The sequence below is a fragment of the Lissotriton vulgaris genome, chromosome 3_1 (genome assembly GCF_964263255.1).
Source record: "Lissotriton vulgaris chromosome 3_1, aLisVul1.2, whole genome shotgun sequence".
Taxonomy (NCBI): domain Eukaryota; kingdom Metazoa; phylum Chordata; class Amphibia; order Caudata; family Salamandridae; genus Lissotriton; species Lissotriton vulgaris.
In genome coordinates, this window is record NC_141689.1 from 474377863 (window position 1) to 474395351 (window position 17489).

General features: G+C 53.5%; 1 protein-coding gene across 1 annotated transcript in view; it reads right to left on the reverse strand.

The window, feature by feature from the left end:
- The window catches only part of SGTB (small glutamine rich tetratricopeptide repeat co-chaperone beta), a 134605-nt gene that overhangs the window by 107946 nt on the left and 9170 nt on the right, over positions 1-17489 (reverse strand). Inside the window, exon 3 of the mRNA XM_086962963.1 lies at positions 14667-14770. Coding sequence (XP_086819089.1) covers positions 14667-14770 — 104 coding nt within the window. The remainder of the gene's footprint in view (positions 1-14666; positions 14771-17489) is intronic.

Here is a 17489-nt window from a genome sequence, read left to right on the forward strand (position 1 = left end):
CTTCCCCAGCAATAACGTTTTGCAAAAACCATGTCAAAAAAGACATGCATTGACAAACTAAAAAGCGGACCACCAATTTCCGACCTGTTGGCTTTGCCAGTGATTGATTATTTTCATGTTTCTATAATCTTCTTGAAACTGTTTGCACTAATTTTCCATTCTGAATATTTTTTGGGAACACTAGCATCCATCAACATATTTTACTAGATAATGCTTCAAAGGAATGGTACCTAAAATTGCACAGTAGTTTAGCAAACTGTTTTGTAAACTGGTTGCATTTTTTTGTGAACATTATATTTTGAAAGCAAAGACTCATAAGTTTTGCTTTCAAGTTTCTGCAACTATCTAATCCGAGAGCATTCTGGTTGCATTACACATAGCATCATATTGCTAAACTTTGCAAATGTGTATACACATTTTAACCCCTTCGATGCTCATGACGGAATGGTTCCGTCATGAGCATCGGTTGAGCTGTGCTCATGACGGAACCGTTCCGTCATGACCACACCCAATTCTGAGGATGCAGCACCGGGGGAAAATATCCGTAGCAGCGATGAGGTACCACTGTCAGCAGCGAAGTCTGAGGTTTCAACATTTTCTTAGAGCGCTCATCCTCATAAAAAAGGCTTTGCATTAATGAACCATGAACGCAAGTTCAAGCAGCATTAGAATATGGACACAACAATTACCTTAACTGCAGACAAGGCCCTTCCCTGATCCATAATGTGGTGCTGTAAATTGGCAGCCAAAGGGTTTGTGCTGCAGGGGGTTGGGCCTAATAATCAAAAAATCAGAGAAACTCAGGGAAGGGTACAAATCAGTTATTATAGGGCAGTCAACAGTGCAAATATGTCACTAATAGAAACTGGAGTTGGGTACAGTTAAAGCTCAAGAAAAAAAACTAAAGATGGCAGGAGAGCCTTAGCCCTAATGTAGATCCAAAAGTCCAGAGACATTTCGATTATAAGTGGGAAGAATGCATAGCATTAAAAAAATTACAATGCCAAGGATCAATACATGGTTACCTAGCAAGCAATATAAGGCTGGAAAGCTACTGGCCTGGATGAGTACAAAAGAAGAGGGTCTGAGATAGGCAGAAGAAGTGAGGAATGAAGAGGGAAATGAGGCACATGACAAAGAGAGCATTGCTAAGACGTGTGCCAATTATATGCTGAAATGTATTGCAACATGAAGCGGAGTTGGAGGCCTCAACACTGACCTTCCTCCAAAATATGACAAGACCAAAAGTGATGGATAATTTCATGGCAGAACCAAGCATTCCTATAACTCTAGAAGAGTGAGAGGAAGCCATTAAACAGTTGAGGGCATGAAAGGCCAAAGGCCTGACATGCCTATCGGGGGAGATGTTCTAGAGATTTTTTACGTACTAAGTAGGCATATTCTAGATATGATTAGAGAAGTGAAGGAAAAGGGCATGCCCTCTACACATCTTGCTGCGGCGGCTTTTCCCGTTGTGTGCGGCGTTTTTCGAAATACCGCGTTAGATGACGAGCTCTGCTCGTCATCAGCATACGAGCGCCGTAGCTGATGACGAGCTGAGCTCGTCATCAGCATCGAAGGGGTTAAAGAACAACAATCGTAGTGAGATAACAAACTGGGGAATGAATGTTCCTCCATTTGCCTAAACTCCCTGCATGACAGGGAGGTAAAAATGTTCGCCAAAACCTTTAAAACAAGCTCACTAGGGTAATCTCAGAACTAATACACTAAGACCGACCAAGCAGGAAATCATCCTAAACAGATCCACAAGAAGGAATATATGGACACAGTGCAAAACCGAATATATAGATGGGAACAGGGGAGGAAACCACAGCAATCCTGTCTCTTGATGTTTAAAAGCCATTTGACTCTGTTAGGGGGACTTACTTTTTTCGATTGCTGGAAGCATTTGGCATACGCCCGAAATTCCAGGCATGGATCACACTGTTATATACAGACTCAGTTGCGGAAGTGAGGTTGAATGGTAGGACATCAAATGTATTGAAGCACAAGTTACTACTTGTGTAACGATATATCTGTAAGAGACATTAGTTAGTGATAGATTCCTTACCTTAGAATATCCCCAGGCGTCAGACTGGATCCAGAAATTTTTGCGTAGCAATACCCCTGCGCGCTGGTAGGCGTCGTCTGCGGCTCCGCGTCCGTCGTCGGCGTCGTGAGCGCCGGGATGACGTCATCGGAGTATATAGACGGCGCCCATGCGCGCTGACGTCAGTTCTGATAACACAGATTTTCCGCGCCAGATACGCAGAGCCATGATAGAACTAACACTGGTGCCATGAAACTAGGGCCCTGAAAGGGGATGACCTTAACCCTAAATATCGGTTCGCAGAACGGGGAGGATGGGAGGGCGGTAAGGAATCTATCACTAACTAATGTCTCTTACAGATATATCGTTACACAAGTAGTAACTTGTGCATCTGAAAGAGACACGTTAGTGATAGATTCCTTACCTTAGAATAGATACCCCAGCAATACCAACCCCGGTGGTGGGTCTGCGAACCAATATCACACCAGAAAGTCCTGGAGGACGGAACGGCCAAAGAAGCCATCCCTCCGGACTTGACTGTCCAGGCAGTAGTGTCTCGCGAACGTGTGCAGTGAGGCCCACGTGGCTGCCTGACAGATGTCCTGCAGGGGGACACCGCGGCCCAGGGCAGTTGTCGTTGCCGTGGCCCGAGTGGAGTGAGCCCGCAATCCAGCCGGGGGCTCCTTCCTCGCCATGGAGTAGCATGCTTGGACGCACAAGATGATCCACCTGGAGATGGTCCTCTTGTGTACAGCCTTTCCCTTCTTCGCGCCCACGTAACCAACGAAGAGTTGGTCATCCAACCGGAATTGGCGAGTGCGGTCCAGGTAGTAGGAGAGCGCACGTTTTGGATCCAGACGGTGGAGTCTCTCCTCCTCTTTCGAGGGATGCGGAGGCGGAAAGAAGGTGGGCAAGGTGATGGACTGCCCGATGTGGAAGGCCGTGACGACCTTGGGCAGAAAGGAAGGCCGTGTACGCAACACCACCTTATCAGGATGAACAGACAGGAAAGGTGGAGAAGAAGAAAGAGCCTGGAGCTCACTCACCCTCCTGGCAGAGGTGATGGCAACCAGGAAGGCCGTCTTCAGAGTAAGGAGACGAAGAGGACAGTTATGAAGTGGCTCAAAGGGAGCACACATCAGATAGGTGAGAACAAGATTCAAGTCCCACTGGGGCATCACGAAGGGAACAGGAGGGAACATGTGCGTGATGCCCTTCAGAAATCTACTCACTATAGGGGACTTGAACAAGGAAGGCTGATCTGGTAGCCTCAAGAAGGCTGAAAGAGCAGAAAGGTACCCTTTAAGAGTGCCCAGAGCAGAGCCCTGCTGGGCAAGGGAAAGAAGAAAGAGCAGCACTTCCGAAAGGGGTGCAGAGAGGGGATCCACAGCCTTTGCTGCGCACCATGCCACAAATCTATTCCACCGGCAGGCGTATACCGACTTCGTGGAGGGACGCCTGGCTGCCAGAATGATGTCACAGACTTCGGGAGGCAAGTCAAATGGCCTCAACTGCCGCCGCTCAATCTCCAAGCTTGTAGGTGGAGACTGGACAGGTTCGGGTGCAGGACCGTCCCCTGCTGCTGCGACAGAAGGTCCTCCCGAAGAGGCAGACGAATCGGGGGATCGACTGACATGCTGAGTAGCTCGGGATACCAGTATCTTCGTGCCCAGTCCGGAGCCACAAGGACGACCTGGGCCCGGTCGCGCCTGATCTTCTTCAGCACTCTGGGCAGAAGTGGTATAGGCGGAAAGGCGTACAACAGGCCGCAGCTCCACTCGCGACGAAAAGCGTCTCCGAGCGAGTGCCGCCTTGGAAACTCCAACGCGCAGAACTGCTGACATTGCGCGTTCTCTTCTGTGGCGAATAGATCTAACCAAGGCTCTCCCCACTGTCGAAAGAGACCTTGCGCCACGTCCGAGTTCAGACGCCATTCGTGATCCATCATGCACCGGCGGCTGAGTTCGTCCGCCCTGGCATTCAGAGAACCTGCCAGGTGTTGAACCACCAGAGTCACGCCCTGATGTTCCAGCCACTGCCAGAGGCGCAGAGCCTCCTGGCAAAGGGTCCACGACCCCACACCGCCCTGTTTGTTGCAGTACCACATGGCGGTGGTGTTGTCGGTGAACACTTGCACCACGCTCCCCCTGACAGAGGGGAGGAATGCCTTCAGTGCAAGACGAATCGCCCGCAGCTCCAGAAGGTTGATGTGGAGCCGGGACTCCGCCGGAGACCAGAGGCCTCTGATCTCCGCCTCTCCCATGTGGCCTCCCCAGCCCTGGAGGGACGCGTCCGTCACAACTACGTGCTCCGGCTGGGGTAGAGAGAGGGGTCTGCCACTGACCCAGTCGCGGTCCGTGAGCCACCACTGCAGTTGCTTCGCAGTGCCCTCCGAGATCAGGACATGATCGGACAGGTTGCCCTGATGCTGGGCCCACTGAAACTTCAGGTCCCACTGCAGAGCCCGCATCCGCCACCTGGCGTGACGCACCAGAAGGATGCAGGAGGCCATCAGTCCCAGAAGCCGCAGCGTCAACCTGACCGAGACCCGGGATAACGGCCCGAAGACCGGAATCAGAGCCTGAATATCCCGAACCCGCTGCTCGGGTGGGTAAACCCGAAACTGCGCCGAGTCGAGAACCGCTCCGATGAAAAGGAGCTTCTGAGAGGGACACAGGTGCGACTTCGGCACATTGATGGAAAACCCCAGCAAGTGCAGGAGGTCGGCCGTAGTCTGGAGGTGGGTGACGACTGTCTGGGGCGAGCCCGCCTTCAACAACCAGTCGTCGAGGTAGGGGAAGACTGACACCCCTTGCCTGCGCAGATGGGCTGCGACCACCTCCATCACCTTCGTGAACACCCGTGGGGCGCTGGTAAGGCCGAAGGGGAGCACGGTAAACTGAAAGTGCTCCAGGCCTACCGTGAACCGCAGGTAACGCCGGTGGGCCGGCAGGACGGGGATGTGGAAATAGGCGTCCTGCAAGTCCAACGCTACCATCCAGTCTCCTGGGTCCAGGGCAGCCAGGACCTGAGCCAAAGTGAGCATCTTGAACTTCTCCGTCCGGAGGAAGCCGTTGACGTTCCGCAGATCCAAGATAGGGCGTAGGCCCCCTTTGCCCTTCTTGGGTACCAGAAAGTAGTGGGAATAACAGCCACGTCCTACTTCTGGCCCAGGAACGCGCTCGATGGCCCTCTTGGCCAAGAGGGCCGAAACCTCCTCTTGCAGAAGTTGCAAGTGATCCCCCGACACACGGTGGTATTGAGGTGGCATGGATGGAGGGGAAGACTCGAAGGGGAGGGAGAAACCCCTTCGGACAATTTGCAGCACCCACCTGTCCGAAGTGACTGTATGCCAGTGGGAGAGGTGATGGCGAACCCTGCCTCCCACAGGCGTCACATGGGCCTGAAAACTCGGACTAGGAAGGTTTTGAGGCGGGGGCTGCTGAGGGAGGTGTGGACTGGCCTCGCCGCTGGCCCCGACCACCGCCACGGCGGTTCCCACGGCCGCCACCGCGTTGCTGAACATTCTGCGGCGCGTGGCTGACGGTCCGTGGTGGGGCGCCCCTTCCGTGGCCACGAAAGGAGCGAAAGGCACCCGATTGCTGGCGTGGGGCCGTAAGGCCCAAGGACTTGGCCGTGGCCCTGGAGTCCTTAAAACGTTCCAGCGCATGGTCTGCCTTGTCGCCGAAGAGGCGACGGCCATCAAACGGCATGTCCAGGAGAGTGGCCTGGACATCGGCCGAGAAATTGGCGGACCTCAACCAGGCGTGGCGTCGAACCGCCACCGTCGTTGCCATCGCCCTGCCCAGTGAGTCCGTGGTATCCAGCCCACACTGGATAGAAAAGCGTGCCGCATCTCGGCCGTCCGCAAGGGTTTGGCTGAGTTTAGCCCTGACCTCCTCAGGGCATTGTGGCAGCACCTCCGCAACCGTGTCCCACAGAGTGTGGGTGTAGCGGCCCAAGAGACAGTTGGTGTTCACTGACCGGAGCCCTAGGCTCACAGACGAGAAGACCTTCTTCCCGAACTGCTCATATCTCTTGGATTCCCTGTCGGGCGGGGCCGACGGGAATGCGGTCTGGGAGTTGGAGGCCTGGATGACCAGGCTCTCGGGGGTGGGGTGGGTGGACAAAAAGCAAGGGTCGCCCGGTGCCGGGCGGTAGCGTCTGGCCACGTTCCTATCCACAGGGGGACCTGTGGCGGGCTTGGACCAAGTGCCCAGCAGAACGTCACACAAGGCCTCATTGAACGGCAGAAGGGGCTCCGCGGAGCCGGACTGCTGTTTGAGGACCTCAGTGAGGAGATTAGTCCTCACGGCCGCGACGGGGAGCTCAAGGTTTAGGGCCTTAGCTGCCTTCGTCAACACTACACTGTAAGCAGAACCCGCCTCCGAAGCCACAGTCGGGGGCGACGTAAATCCAGTGTCTGGCGAGGTGTCAATACCACTGGCCTCCCCAAGCTCATATGTCCAGTCCTGATGAGACTGGCAATCACGTGCCAGAGGGTCCTCGGACCCCTCCCATTGCTCCTCGTCACCCGGCTCCTGGAGACCAGGATTAACAGCCGGGGCCTCCTCGTGGAGATAGAACTCTCCGAAGGCCGACGGAATCGGCGCCCAGCGGCGCCCCTCCGACACCTGAGTAGGACCGTAGGAAGCATTGGGGTCGGCAACCACTTCGGCTGCCGGGGACGACACCTGAAGGGACGTCGCCGGCGAGGTCGTAAGGTCGACCGGCGAGGTCCCGGATCCGGAGCCGGATCCAGCGAGGTCGCGCGGCGCCGGGACCGAAGTCGCCAGCGGCGCCGGGGCCGAAGCACCCGACGTCGTCGGGGCCGAAGCGCCCGACCCGGAAGGACCTCCAGACGGAGCCGATCGGCCCGAAGGCGCCACGGGAACCGACTGAGGAGGGAGGGCCCTCATGGCCATGAGGTACCTCTCGACCTCCTCCTGCGACGCGCCGTGCCCAGGGACCCGAAGGTGTGGGGCAGGCGGCGACGCTTGCGACTCCCGCGGAGCCGCGTGGGCGGTGTCGCCCGAATCCCCGGTCGCATCGTGCGAGCGACGGGGCGGGTCGGAGGACCGATGGTGTCGCTCCGACCTCTCATGCCTCTTACCTGAGGACTTGGAACCAGACGATCGGTGTCCACTCCCGGAACGTCGATGACTCCGACCTCGCGACCTGTCCCTCGACCTCCCGTGGGACCGGGACCGGGACCTGGAGCGGCGCGGGGCCGACTGCCTCAGCTCGAGACGCTTGCGGGACCGCTCCCGCCTAGCCTTCGACGTCAGGGCCCGGCAGTCGGAGCAGGTTCGATCGTCGTGGTCGAGGCCTAAGCACCGGCACCGGCGATGGGGGTCCGTGACCGACATGAGTCGGCCGCACTTCGAGCAAGGCTTGAACCCGGGCATCCCTGGCACCGATAGTCGAGAATCGACTAACTAGAGGATCAAAAAGATCAAAAAAGTTTTCAGTCAAAAAGTGACTGGGGGTAGAGCTTCTTCCGGATCTGCGCTAGCTGGCGCGGAAAAAAGAAGAACTGACGTCAGCGCGCATGGGCGCCGTCTATATACTCCGATGACGTCATCCCGGCGCTCACGACGCCGACGATGGACGCGGAGCCGCAGACGACGCCTACCAGCGCGCAGGGGTATTGCTACGCAAAAATTTCCGGATCCAGTCTGACGCCTGGGGATATTCTAAGGTAAGGAATCTATCACTAACGTGTCTCTTTCAGATGAGTGGTATTAGAGAGAGCTGCCCCCTTTTGCCCCTACTCCTTCACCCTGGTGTAGAGAAACTTGTCTGCTTTATTGGGGGAATTCAGGAATAGGTGGATTTCTGTAGCAGTTTGTCAGAAAAGACACACGCAGAAAATACCCTCCTGCATGTGACATAGCTGTATGTAACAATACCTACTACGATTTTTGTAAGATTCAGAGTAACTTTGGAAAATTAAGTGGCAATAATCCATAATGTTTCAGACCTAGAACTGGCAAATGAAGAGATAATCACAACCTGACAAGAGAGAGGGTCCTATCTCCTTATCCATTTTTAGAAAACTACAGGAAGAGATGCACAAGTTACTACTTGTGTAACGATATATCTGTAAGAGACATTAGTTAGTGATAGATTCCTTACCTTAGAATATCCCCAGGCGTCAGACTGGATCCGGAAATTTTTGCGTAGCAATACCCCTGCGCGCTGGTAGGCGTCGTCTGCGGCTCCGCGTCCGTCGTCGGCGTCGTGAGCGCCGGGATGACGTCATCGGAGTATATAGACGGCGCCCATGCGCGCTGACGTCAGTTCTGATAACACAGCTTTTCCGCGCCAGATACGCAGAGCCATGATAGAACTAACACTGGTGCCATGAAACTAGGGCCCTGAAAGGGGATGACCTTAACCCTAAATATCGGTTCGCAGAACGGGGAGGATGGGAGGGCGGTAAGGAATCTATCACTAACTAATGTCTCTTACAGATATATCGTTACACAAGTAGTAACTTGTGCATCTGAAAGAGACACGTTAGTGATAGATTCCTTACCTTAGAATAGATACCCCAGCAATACCAACCCCGGTGGTGGGTCTGCGAACTAATATCACACCAGAAAGTCCTGGAGGACGGAACGGCCAAAGAAGCCATCCCTCCGGACTTGACTGTCCAGGCAGTAGTGTCTCGCGAACGTGTGCAGTGAGGCCCACGTGGCTGCCTGACAGATGTCCTGCAGGGGGACACCGCGGCCCAGGGCAGTTGTCGTTGCCGTGGCCCGAGTGGAGTGAGCCCGCAATCCAGCCGGGGGCTCCTTCCTCGCCATGGAGTAGCATGCTTGGACGCACAAGATGATCCACCTGGAGATGGTCCTCTTGTGTACAGCCTTTCCCTTCTTCGCGCCCACGTAACCAACGAAGAGTTGGTCATCCACCCGGAATTGGCGAGTGCGGTCCAGGTAGTAGGAGAGCGCACGTTTTGGATCCAGACGGTGGAGCCTCTCCTCCTCTTTCGAGGGATGCGGAGGCGGAAAGAAGGTGGGCAAGGTGATGGACTGCCCGATGTGGAAGGCCGTGACGACCTTGGGCAGAAAGGAAGGCCGTGTACGCAACACCACCTTATCAGGATGAACAGACAGGAAAGGTGGAGAAGAAGAAAGAGCCTGGAGCTCACTCACCCTCCTGGCAGAGGTGATGGCAACCAGGAAGGCCGTCTTCAGAGTAAGGAGACGAAGAGGACAGTTATGAAGTGGCTCAAAGGGAGCACACATCAGATAGGTGAGAACAAGATTCAAGTCCCACTGGGGCATCACGAAGGGAACAGGAGGGAACATGTGCGTGATGCCCTTCAGAAATCTACTCACTATAGGGGACTTGAACAAGGAAGGCTGATCTGGTAGCCTCAAGAAGGCTGAAAGAGCAGAAAGGTACCCTTTAAGAGTGCCCAGAGCAGAGCCCTGCTGGGCAAGGGAAAGAAGAAAGAGCAGCACTTCCGAAAGGGGTGCAGAGAGGGGATCCACAGCCTTTGCTGCGCACCATGCCACAAATCTATTCCACCGGCAGGCGTATACCGACTTCGTGGAGGGACGCCTGGCTGCCAGAATGATGTCACAGACTTCGGGAGGCAAGTCAAATGGCCTCAACTGCCGCCGCTCAATCTCCAAGCTTGTAGGTGGAGACTGGACAGGTTCGGGTGCAGGACCGTCCCCTGCTGCTGCGACAGAAGGTCCTCCCGAAGAGGCAGACGAATCGGGGGATCGACTGACATGCTGAGTAGCTCGGGATACCAGTATCTTCGTGCCCAGTCCGGAGCCACAAGGACGACCTGGGCCCGGTCGCGCCTGATCTTCTTCAGCACTCTGGGCAGAAGTGGTATAGGCGGAAAGGCGTACAACAGGCCGCAGCTCCACTCGCGACGAAAAGCGTCTCCGAGCGAGTGCCGCCTTGGAAACTCCAACGCGCAGAACTGCTGACATTGCGCGTTCTCTTCTGTGGCGAATAGATCTAACCAAGGCTCTCCCCACTGTCGAAAGAGACCTTGCGCCACGTCCGAGTTCAGACGCCATTCGTGATCCATCATGCACCGGCGGCTGAGTTCGTCCGCCCTGGCATTCAGAGAACCTGCCAGGTGTTGAACCACCAGAGTCACGCCCTGATGTTCCAGCCACTGCCAGAGGCGCAGAGCCTCCTGGCAAAGGGTCCACGACCCCACACCGCCCTGTTTGTTGCAGTACCACATGGCGGTGGTGTTGTCGGTGAACACTTGCACCACGCTCCCCCTGACAGAGGGGAGGAATGCCTTCAGTGCAAGACGAATCGCCCGCAGCTCCAGAAGGTTGATGTGGAGCCGGGACTCCGCCGGAGACCAGAGGCCTCTGATCTCCGCCTCTCCCATGTGGCCTCCCCAGCCCTGGAGGGACGCGTCCGTCACAACTACGTGCTCCGGCTGGGGTAGAGAGAGGGGTCTGCCACTGACCCAGTCGCGGTCCGTGAGCCACCACTGCAGTTGCTTCGCAGTGCCCTCCGAGATCAGGACATGATCGGACAGGTTGCCCTGATGCTGGGCCCACTGAAACTTCAGGTCCCACTGCAGAGCCCGCATCCGCCACCTGGCGTGACGCACCAGAAGGATGCAGGAGGCCATCAGTCCCAGAAGCCGCAGCGTCAACCTGACCGAGACCCGGGATAACGGCCCGAAGACAGGAATCAGAGCCTGAATATCCCGAACCCGCTGCTCGGGTGGGTAAACCCGAAACTGCGCCGAGTCGAGAACCGCTCCGATGAAAAGGAGCTTCTGAGAGGGACACAGGTGCGACTTCGGCACATTGATGGAAAACCCCAGCAAGTGCAGGAGGTCGGCCGTAGTCTGGAGGTGGGTGACGACTGTCTGGGGCGAGCCCGCCTTCAACAACCAGTCGTCGAGGTAGGGGAAGACTGACACCCCTTGCCTGCGCAGATGGGCTGCGACCACCGCCATCACCTTCGTGAACACCCGTGGGGCGCTGGTAAGGCCGAAGGGGAGCACGGTAAACTGAAAGTGCTCCAGGCCTACCGTGAACCGCAGGTAACGCCGGTGGGCCGGCAGGACGGGGATGTGGAAATAGGCGTCCTGCAAGTCCAACGCTACCATCCAGTCTCCTGGGTCCAGGGCAGCCAGGACCTGAGCCAAAGTGAGCATCTTGAACTTCTCCGTCCGGAGGAAGCCGTTGACGTTCCGCAGATCCAAGATAGGGCGTAGGCCCCCTTTGCCCTTCTTGGGTACCAGAAAGTAGTGGGAATAACAGCCACGTCCTACTTCTGGCCCAGGAACGCGCTCGATGGCCCTCTTGGCCAAGAGGGCCGAAACCTCCTCTTGCAGAAGTTGCAAGTGATCCCCCGACACACGGTGGTATTGAGGTGGCATGGATGGAGGGGAAGACTCGAAGGGGAGGGAGAAACCCCTTCGGACAATTTGCAGCACCCACCTGTCCGAAGTGACTGTATGCCAGTGGGAGAGGTGATGGCGAACCCTGCCTCCCACAGGCGTCACATGGGCCTGAAAACTCGGACTAGGAAGGTTTTGAGGCGGGGGCTGCTGAGGGAGGTGTGGACTGGCCTCGCCGCTGGCCCCGACCACCGCCACGGCGGTTCCCACGGCCGCCACCGCGTTGCTGAACATTCTGCGGCGCGTGGCTGACGGTCCGTGGTGGGGCGCCCCTTCCGTGGCCACGAAAGGAGCGAAAGGCACCCGATTGCTGGCGTGGGGCCGTAAGGCCCAAGGACTTGGCCGTGGCCCTGGAGTCCTTAAAACGTTCCAGCGCATGGTCTGCCTTGTCGCCGAAGAGGCGACGGCCATCAAACGGCATGTCCAGGAGAGTGGCCTGGACATCGGCCGAGAAATTGGCGGACCTCAACCAGGCGTGGCGTCGAACCGCCACCGTCGTTGCCATCGCCCTGCCCAGTGAGTCCGTGGTATCCAGCCCACACCGGATAGAAAAGCGTGCCGCATCTCGGCCGTCCGCAAGGGTTTGGCTGAGTTTAGCCCTGACCTCCTCAGGGCATTGTGGCAGCACCTCCGCAACCGTGTCCCACAGAGTGTGGGTGTAGCGGCCCAAGAGACAGTTGGTGTTCACTGACCGGAGCCCTAGGCTCACAGACGAGAAGACCTTCTTCCCGAACTGCTCATATCTCTTGGATTCCCTGTCGACCGGGGCCGACGGGAATGCGGTCTGGGAGTTGGAGGCCTGGATGACCAGGCTCTCGGGGGTGGGGTGGGTGGACAAAAAGCAAGGGTCGCCCGGTGCCGGGCGGTAGCGTCTGGCCACGTTCCTATCCACAGGGGGACCTGTGGCGGGCTTGGACCAAGTGCCCAGCAGAACGTCACACAAGGCCTCATTGAACGGCAGAAGGGGCTCCGCGGAGCCGGACTGCTGTTTGAGGACCTCAGTGAGGAGATTAGTCCTCACGGCCGCGACGGGGAGCTCAAGGTTTAGGGCCTTAGCTGCCTTCGTCAACACTACACTGTAAGCAGAACCCGCCTCCGAAGCCACAGTCGGGGGCGACGTAAATCCAGTGTCTGGCGAGGTGTCAATACCACTGGCCTCCCCAAGCTCATATGTCCAGTCCTGATGAGACTGGCAATCACGTGCCAGAGGGTCCTCGGACCCCTCCCATTGCTCCTCGTCACCCGGCTCCTGGAGACCAGGATTAACAGCCAGGGCCTCCTCGTGGAGATAGAACTCTCCGAAGGCCGACGGAATCGGCGCCCAGCGGCGCCCCTCCGACACCTGAGTAGGACCGTAGGAAGCATTGGGGTCGGCAACCACTTCGGCTGCCGGGGACGACACCTGAAGGGACGTCGCCGGCGAGGTCGTAAGGTCGACCGGCGAGGTCCCGGATCCGGAGCCGGATCCAGCGAGGTCGCGCGGCGCCGGGACCGAAGTCGCCAGCGGCGCCGGGGCCGAAGCACCCGACGTCGTCGGGGCCGAAGCGCCCGACCCGGAAGGACCTCCAGACGGAGCCGATCGGCCCGAAGGCGCCACGGGAACCGACTGAGGAGGGAGGGCCCTCATGGCCATGAGGTACCTCTCGACCTCCTCCTGCGACGCGCCGTGCCCAGGGACCCGAAGGTGTGGGGCAGGCGGCGACGCTTGCGACTCCCGCGGAGCCGCGTGGGCGGTGTCGCCCGAATCCCCGGTCGCATCGTGCGAGCGACGGGGCGGGTCGGAGGACCGATGTTGTCGCTCCGACCTCTCATGCCTCTTACCTGAGGACTTGGAACCAGACGATCGGTGTCCACTCCCGGAACGTCGATGACTCCGACCTCGCGACCTGTCCCTCGACCTCCCGTGGGACCGGGACCGGGACCTGGAGCGGCGCGGGGCCGACTGCCTCAGCTCGAGACGCTTGCGGGACCGCTCCCGCCTAGCCTTCGACGTCAGGGCCCGGCAGTCGGAGCAGGTTCGATCGTCGTGGTCGAGGCCTAAGCACTTCAGGCACCGGCGATGGGGGTCCGTGACCGACATGAGTCGGCCGCACTTCGAGCAAGGCTTGAACCCGGGCATCCCTGGCACCGATAGTCGAGAATCGACTAACTAGAGGATCAAAAAGATCAAAAAAGTTTTCAGTCAAAAAGTGACTGGGGGTAGAGCTTCTTCCGGATCTGCGCTAGCTGGCGCGGAAAAAAGAAGAACTGACGTCAGCGCGCATGGGCGCCGTCTATATACTCCGATGACGTCATCCCGGCGCTCACGACGCCGACGACGGACGCGGAGCCGCAGACGACGCCTACCAGCGCGCAGGGGTATTGCTACGCAAAAATTTCCGGATCCAGTCTGACGCCTGGGGATATTCTAAGGTAAGGAATCTATCACTAACGTGTCTCTTTCAGATGGGGGTTTTGTTATGGGGTGGTGGGAGTCCCAGAATACCATTGTGCACATTGACCATGACAGTCCATATGAAGGGTATAGCACTCCCCAACATTTTGTACTATTATTGGGCCTTGCAAATGGTGGTGGTAATGACTGGGCCTTTAAAGTCCTGGAAAACCTACCAGTTAACGTAGACAGACAGGAAGGTGAGGATACATCATTTCTAATTTGCTTTCATAATGGAACGGAGATTGGAAACCTGCTGCAACCCACAAGAGAAGTAATAACAGTATGGAAAACAGCCAAAGCTGCCTTGAGATGAGCTACGGTAAGAACCCAGTAACCAAATATGAACCACATTTATTGGGTTAGTTATGTAAATTACCGTTTTTTTTCATTCTCTCCATTTTAAGAATTTTTCTTTCTCTGAGATTAATTAAACGTCAACAATAAGGACTCCTAGACTAAAACCTCTTTCTCTACGCACCTAAACCCCCCTCTGCCATGAAACACTGAAATTCTCAATAACATATACACAAAAATGTAATTGCTGGAGAACTTACACTTGAAAATTTATTTTTAGAGACTGCAGCACTCGACCTCAAGTTCCTCCATCAAACCTGTTTTCCGAATGCATGTGAGCTTTTCATCTCAATCACTTTTACATGGGTATATTTTGGGTGACCTTCTACTGTTGGGTCAATAAACATATCAAAGTAAAGTGCCAGCATGCACAAGGATACAATATTCACTGATGAAGAAAATAATCAAATTCATACCGTGCAAATATTATTTGTGAACATTTCTTCCAGGGGTAGTGGTGTTGCAAGGTGAGTGTCGTCTAAAGTAATCTGGAATACTGTCTCCAGGCACTGAATTGCAACTATACGAAAAAATACATTTAAAAATAATTTCAGAACGAAGTAATGTATATTGCTTTACAACAATGGGTAATTCAGTGTACTTGGCAAAGCAATGTGACTGCAATAGTAGTATACTTCCCAATGGAAGTAACTAGTAACCTTAATCTTAATAGAGAGACCAATATGTCAAGCATAGCTGATGACAAGCTTCTGGGCAGAGACGTGTTTCCTTAAGGTTTGTACCGTGAACTCCCTGCTGAACAAAACATTAACAATGATCCAAAATTCAGAAGCACCTATTAGAGTTCTAAACGGGCTCTTCATTTTCGACATAGTTTTGGATGACAAAATGATAAACCCATAATCAATAGGAAGCTGCAATATGGATTTTATATTTCATTGTTATTTTAACTCAGAATGGCCTCCATTGCAGAGCTCGCATGAGAACCATTGCCTATGAAGTTTAACCTGCTAGGTTCAACAGTGTGAAAAGCCAATAACACACTAAAGACTGGCAGAACCATACATTTATCTTTATCTGGGGCTTGCAGCGTGAGTTCCTGAATACAAGACCTGGAAGAGTCATTACTTTAACTAGGCTCCCCTCGAGGACAATTCCAAAATGTAGACCTCCACTTACATCTATCACAGCTGTGTGGTAAAAGGAAAGCCAGAAATAAGTACGTATTCCGTGGATGGAGGGGAGTATTAGGACTACTTAAAAAACGTGATACAGCAATTTAGTTCACTAAAGATGTAACTGGTTATTTCAACAATGATACTTATCGCAGTTATCAACTTTCCATTCATCCATATAGTGGGGTGGTGGAAGCTTTTAATATCCAGAGTTTATGTAAGGCGCTGGGAAACATCGATTGGAGAAGATGGTAATTTCAGGGAGTGCTAACCTTCATTAGGTCTGAGAGAAAAAACATACCCCAAACCACGTATCATATTGGCCATAACAAATCAGGCTACTGACTGAGAACTGCCAGTGCGACAAAAAAAACCAAAAAACTAGAATCCCTGACAAAGGTTTTGTGGGAAGCTGAATTGGTAGGGATATTCCATCATTAAACACTGATGTGCATGCAGAGGCTAGCTTTGGTGCTTCTCTTAAAGCATCACCGGCGTTTTAGGAGTTATGAATCTCTGCTGCGTAGCTCTGACATCATTAACGGAGAAAAGTGGCAACGTTAAATGTTGCTGCTGTGCCCCCAGAGGCAGGATATCACTCAGAAATAACTACAAATGCACTATGTATTGATTCACTAGCTTCAATTATTCATCCATTTTCTAAAATTGCTGTCTGGTGCAAATGTTGCTTACATGGCAATACTCTATCTGCACAAAAGAGGAATACTGACAGACTGTAACAACGAACAAGAAAAAGAACTACAAAAACTAAAGAATTCTGAAGTACAAAAAAGAAATTTGCTCACGTGACCAAATACCACAAGAGCAAATATTACATAATCGACCACATAGGGTAGATCTAACCAAACAAGATTATAACTCTGTTTCTGTGAAGATTTGCATTTTTTTAACTCTTAAACAATTCCAGGAGCTCCCCTGGGAAGCTCCAAAAGTCACTGCTTTCCAGGAACACTCACTCACATGAGTAAACCTTTAAACATGGTCTCTTAAATTGTAGACTCTTGCCAAAATTGCATTTACGTGTGCTACCTTCTTTTTCCATTTGCCTTCCGGGGCCATGTTTTTCAGGAGGGAGTACAGCCTTCCCAAAAAACTCACCAATTTTGTGGCAGCTCCTCTTCCATTCACAATCTGGATAGTGAAGTAGTCTTTCTTTTGACAGGAGTAAATATTATTGCATACATTATCAATTTGGGTAAATCGATTTACTGGTGCTAATTCAATGACTGTGAATTGCTAATTGAACTGCACTTGTAAATCAAGTCATTTACGCAATTAAGCTGAACTTATTCCAGTCATGACGCAAATAAGCTGAATTTAGTTGTGCAAATGGCTCTGGGAATAAAGCCAAGTTTAATCGAGGGAAAACCCAAATCTTGAGCTATTTATGGAAACCAAAGTGACGACCTTTGCCTCTAAGAGTAAACTAAGGAATTCCTACGTTGGACTATACATCACTCCTGCTGGACTCGGAATCCAGGTTAATGCTTGCAGACATGTTACCGAGTCCACATTATCTTGATTTTGTTAAGAACTGTTGGGGTAAACTAAAATATATAAGGATAAGCATAAATAACATCACACAGAAACAACAGCAGACAAAATACTAGATTCACTGACAATGAAACAAGAAGCCTTATTCTGTGAAGAAATTAAACCGGTTCCCTAAGGTATACTGAATGCCATGCAGACTTCAGTTGCGTATGATTATGGCAATGGAAATGACGCTTCCAGATGGGCATGAAAAGACTGTTTCATGTCTTTTAGATTCGAAAGCTACAGGAATCTATGTGAACATGAGGTTTGCTCAACCTCTACAAATACCTTTGATTAATGAAAAAGATTCCTGATAAGGTTAATGTAGTAGATGGTCCCAGTTTGTGTTCAAGTCCGGTAGGTTCTCATTCACACAATTTGTTTTGTTTTGGAAACCATCATGAAAATATTAGTTTAGATGTAATAGCTGCATCTCAGTTTAAAGTGATTCTTGGCTTGCCATAGGTGACAATTCATAACCCAGCAGCCATTGGCCATTTAGAATGCTACAATTAATTTCTGACTGGTATTAGAACAGCTGAGTGA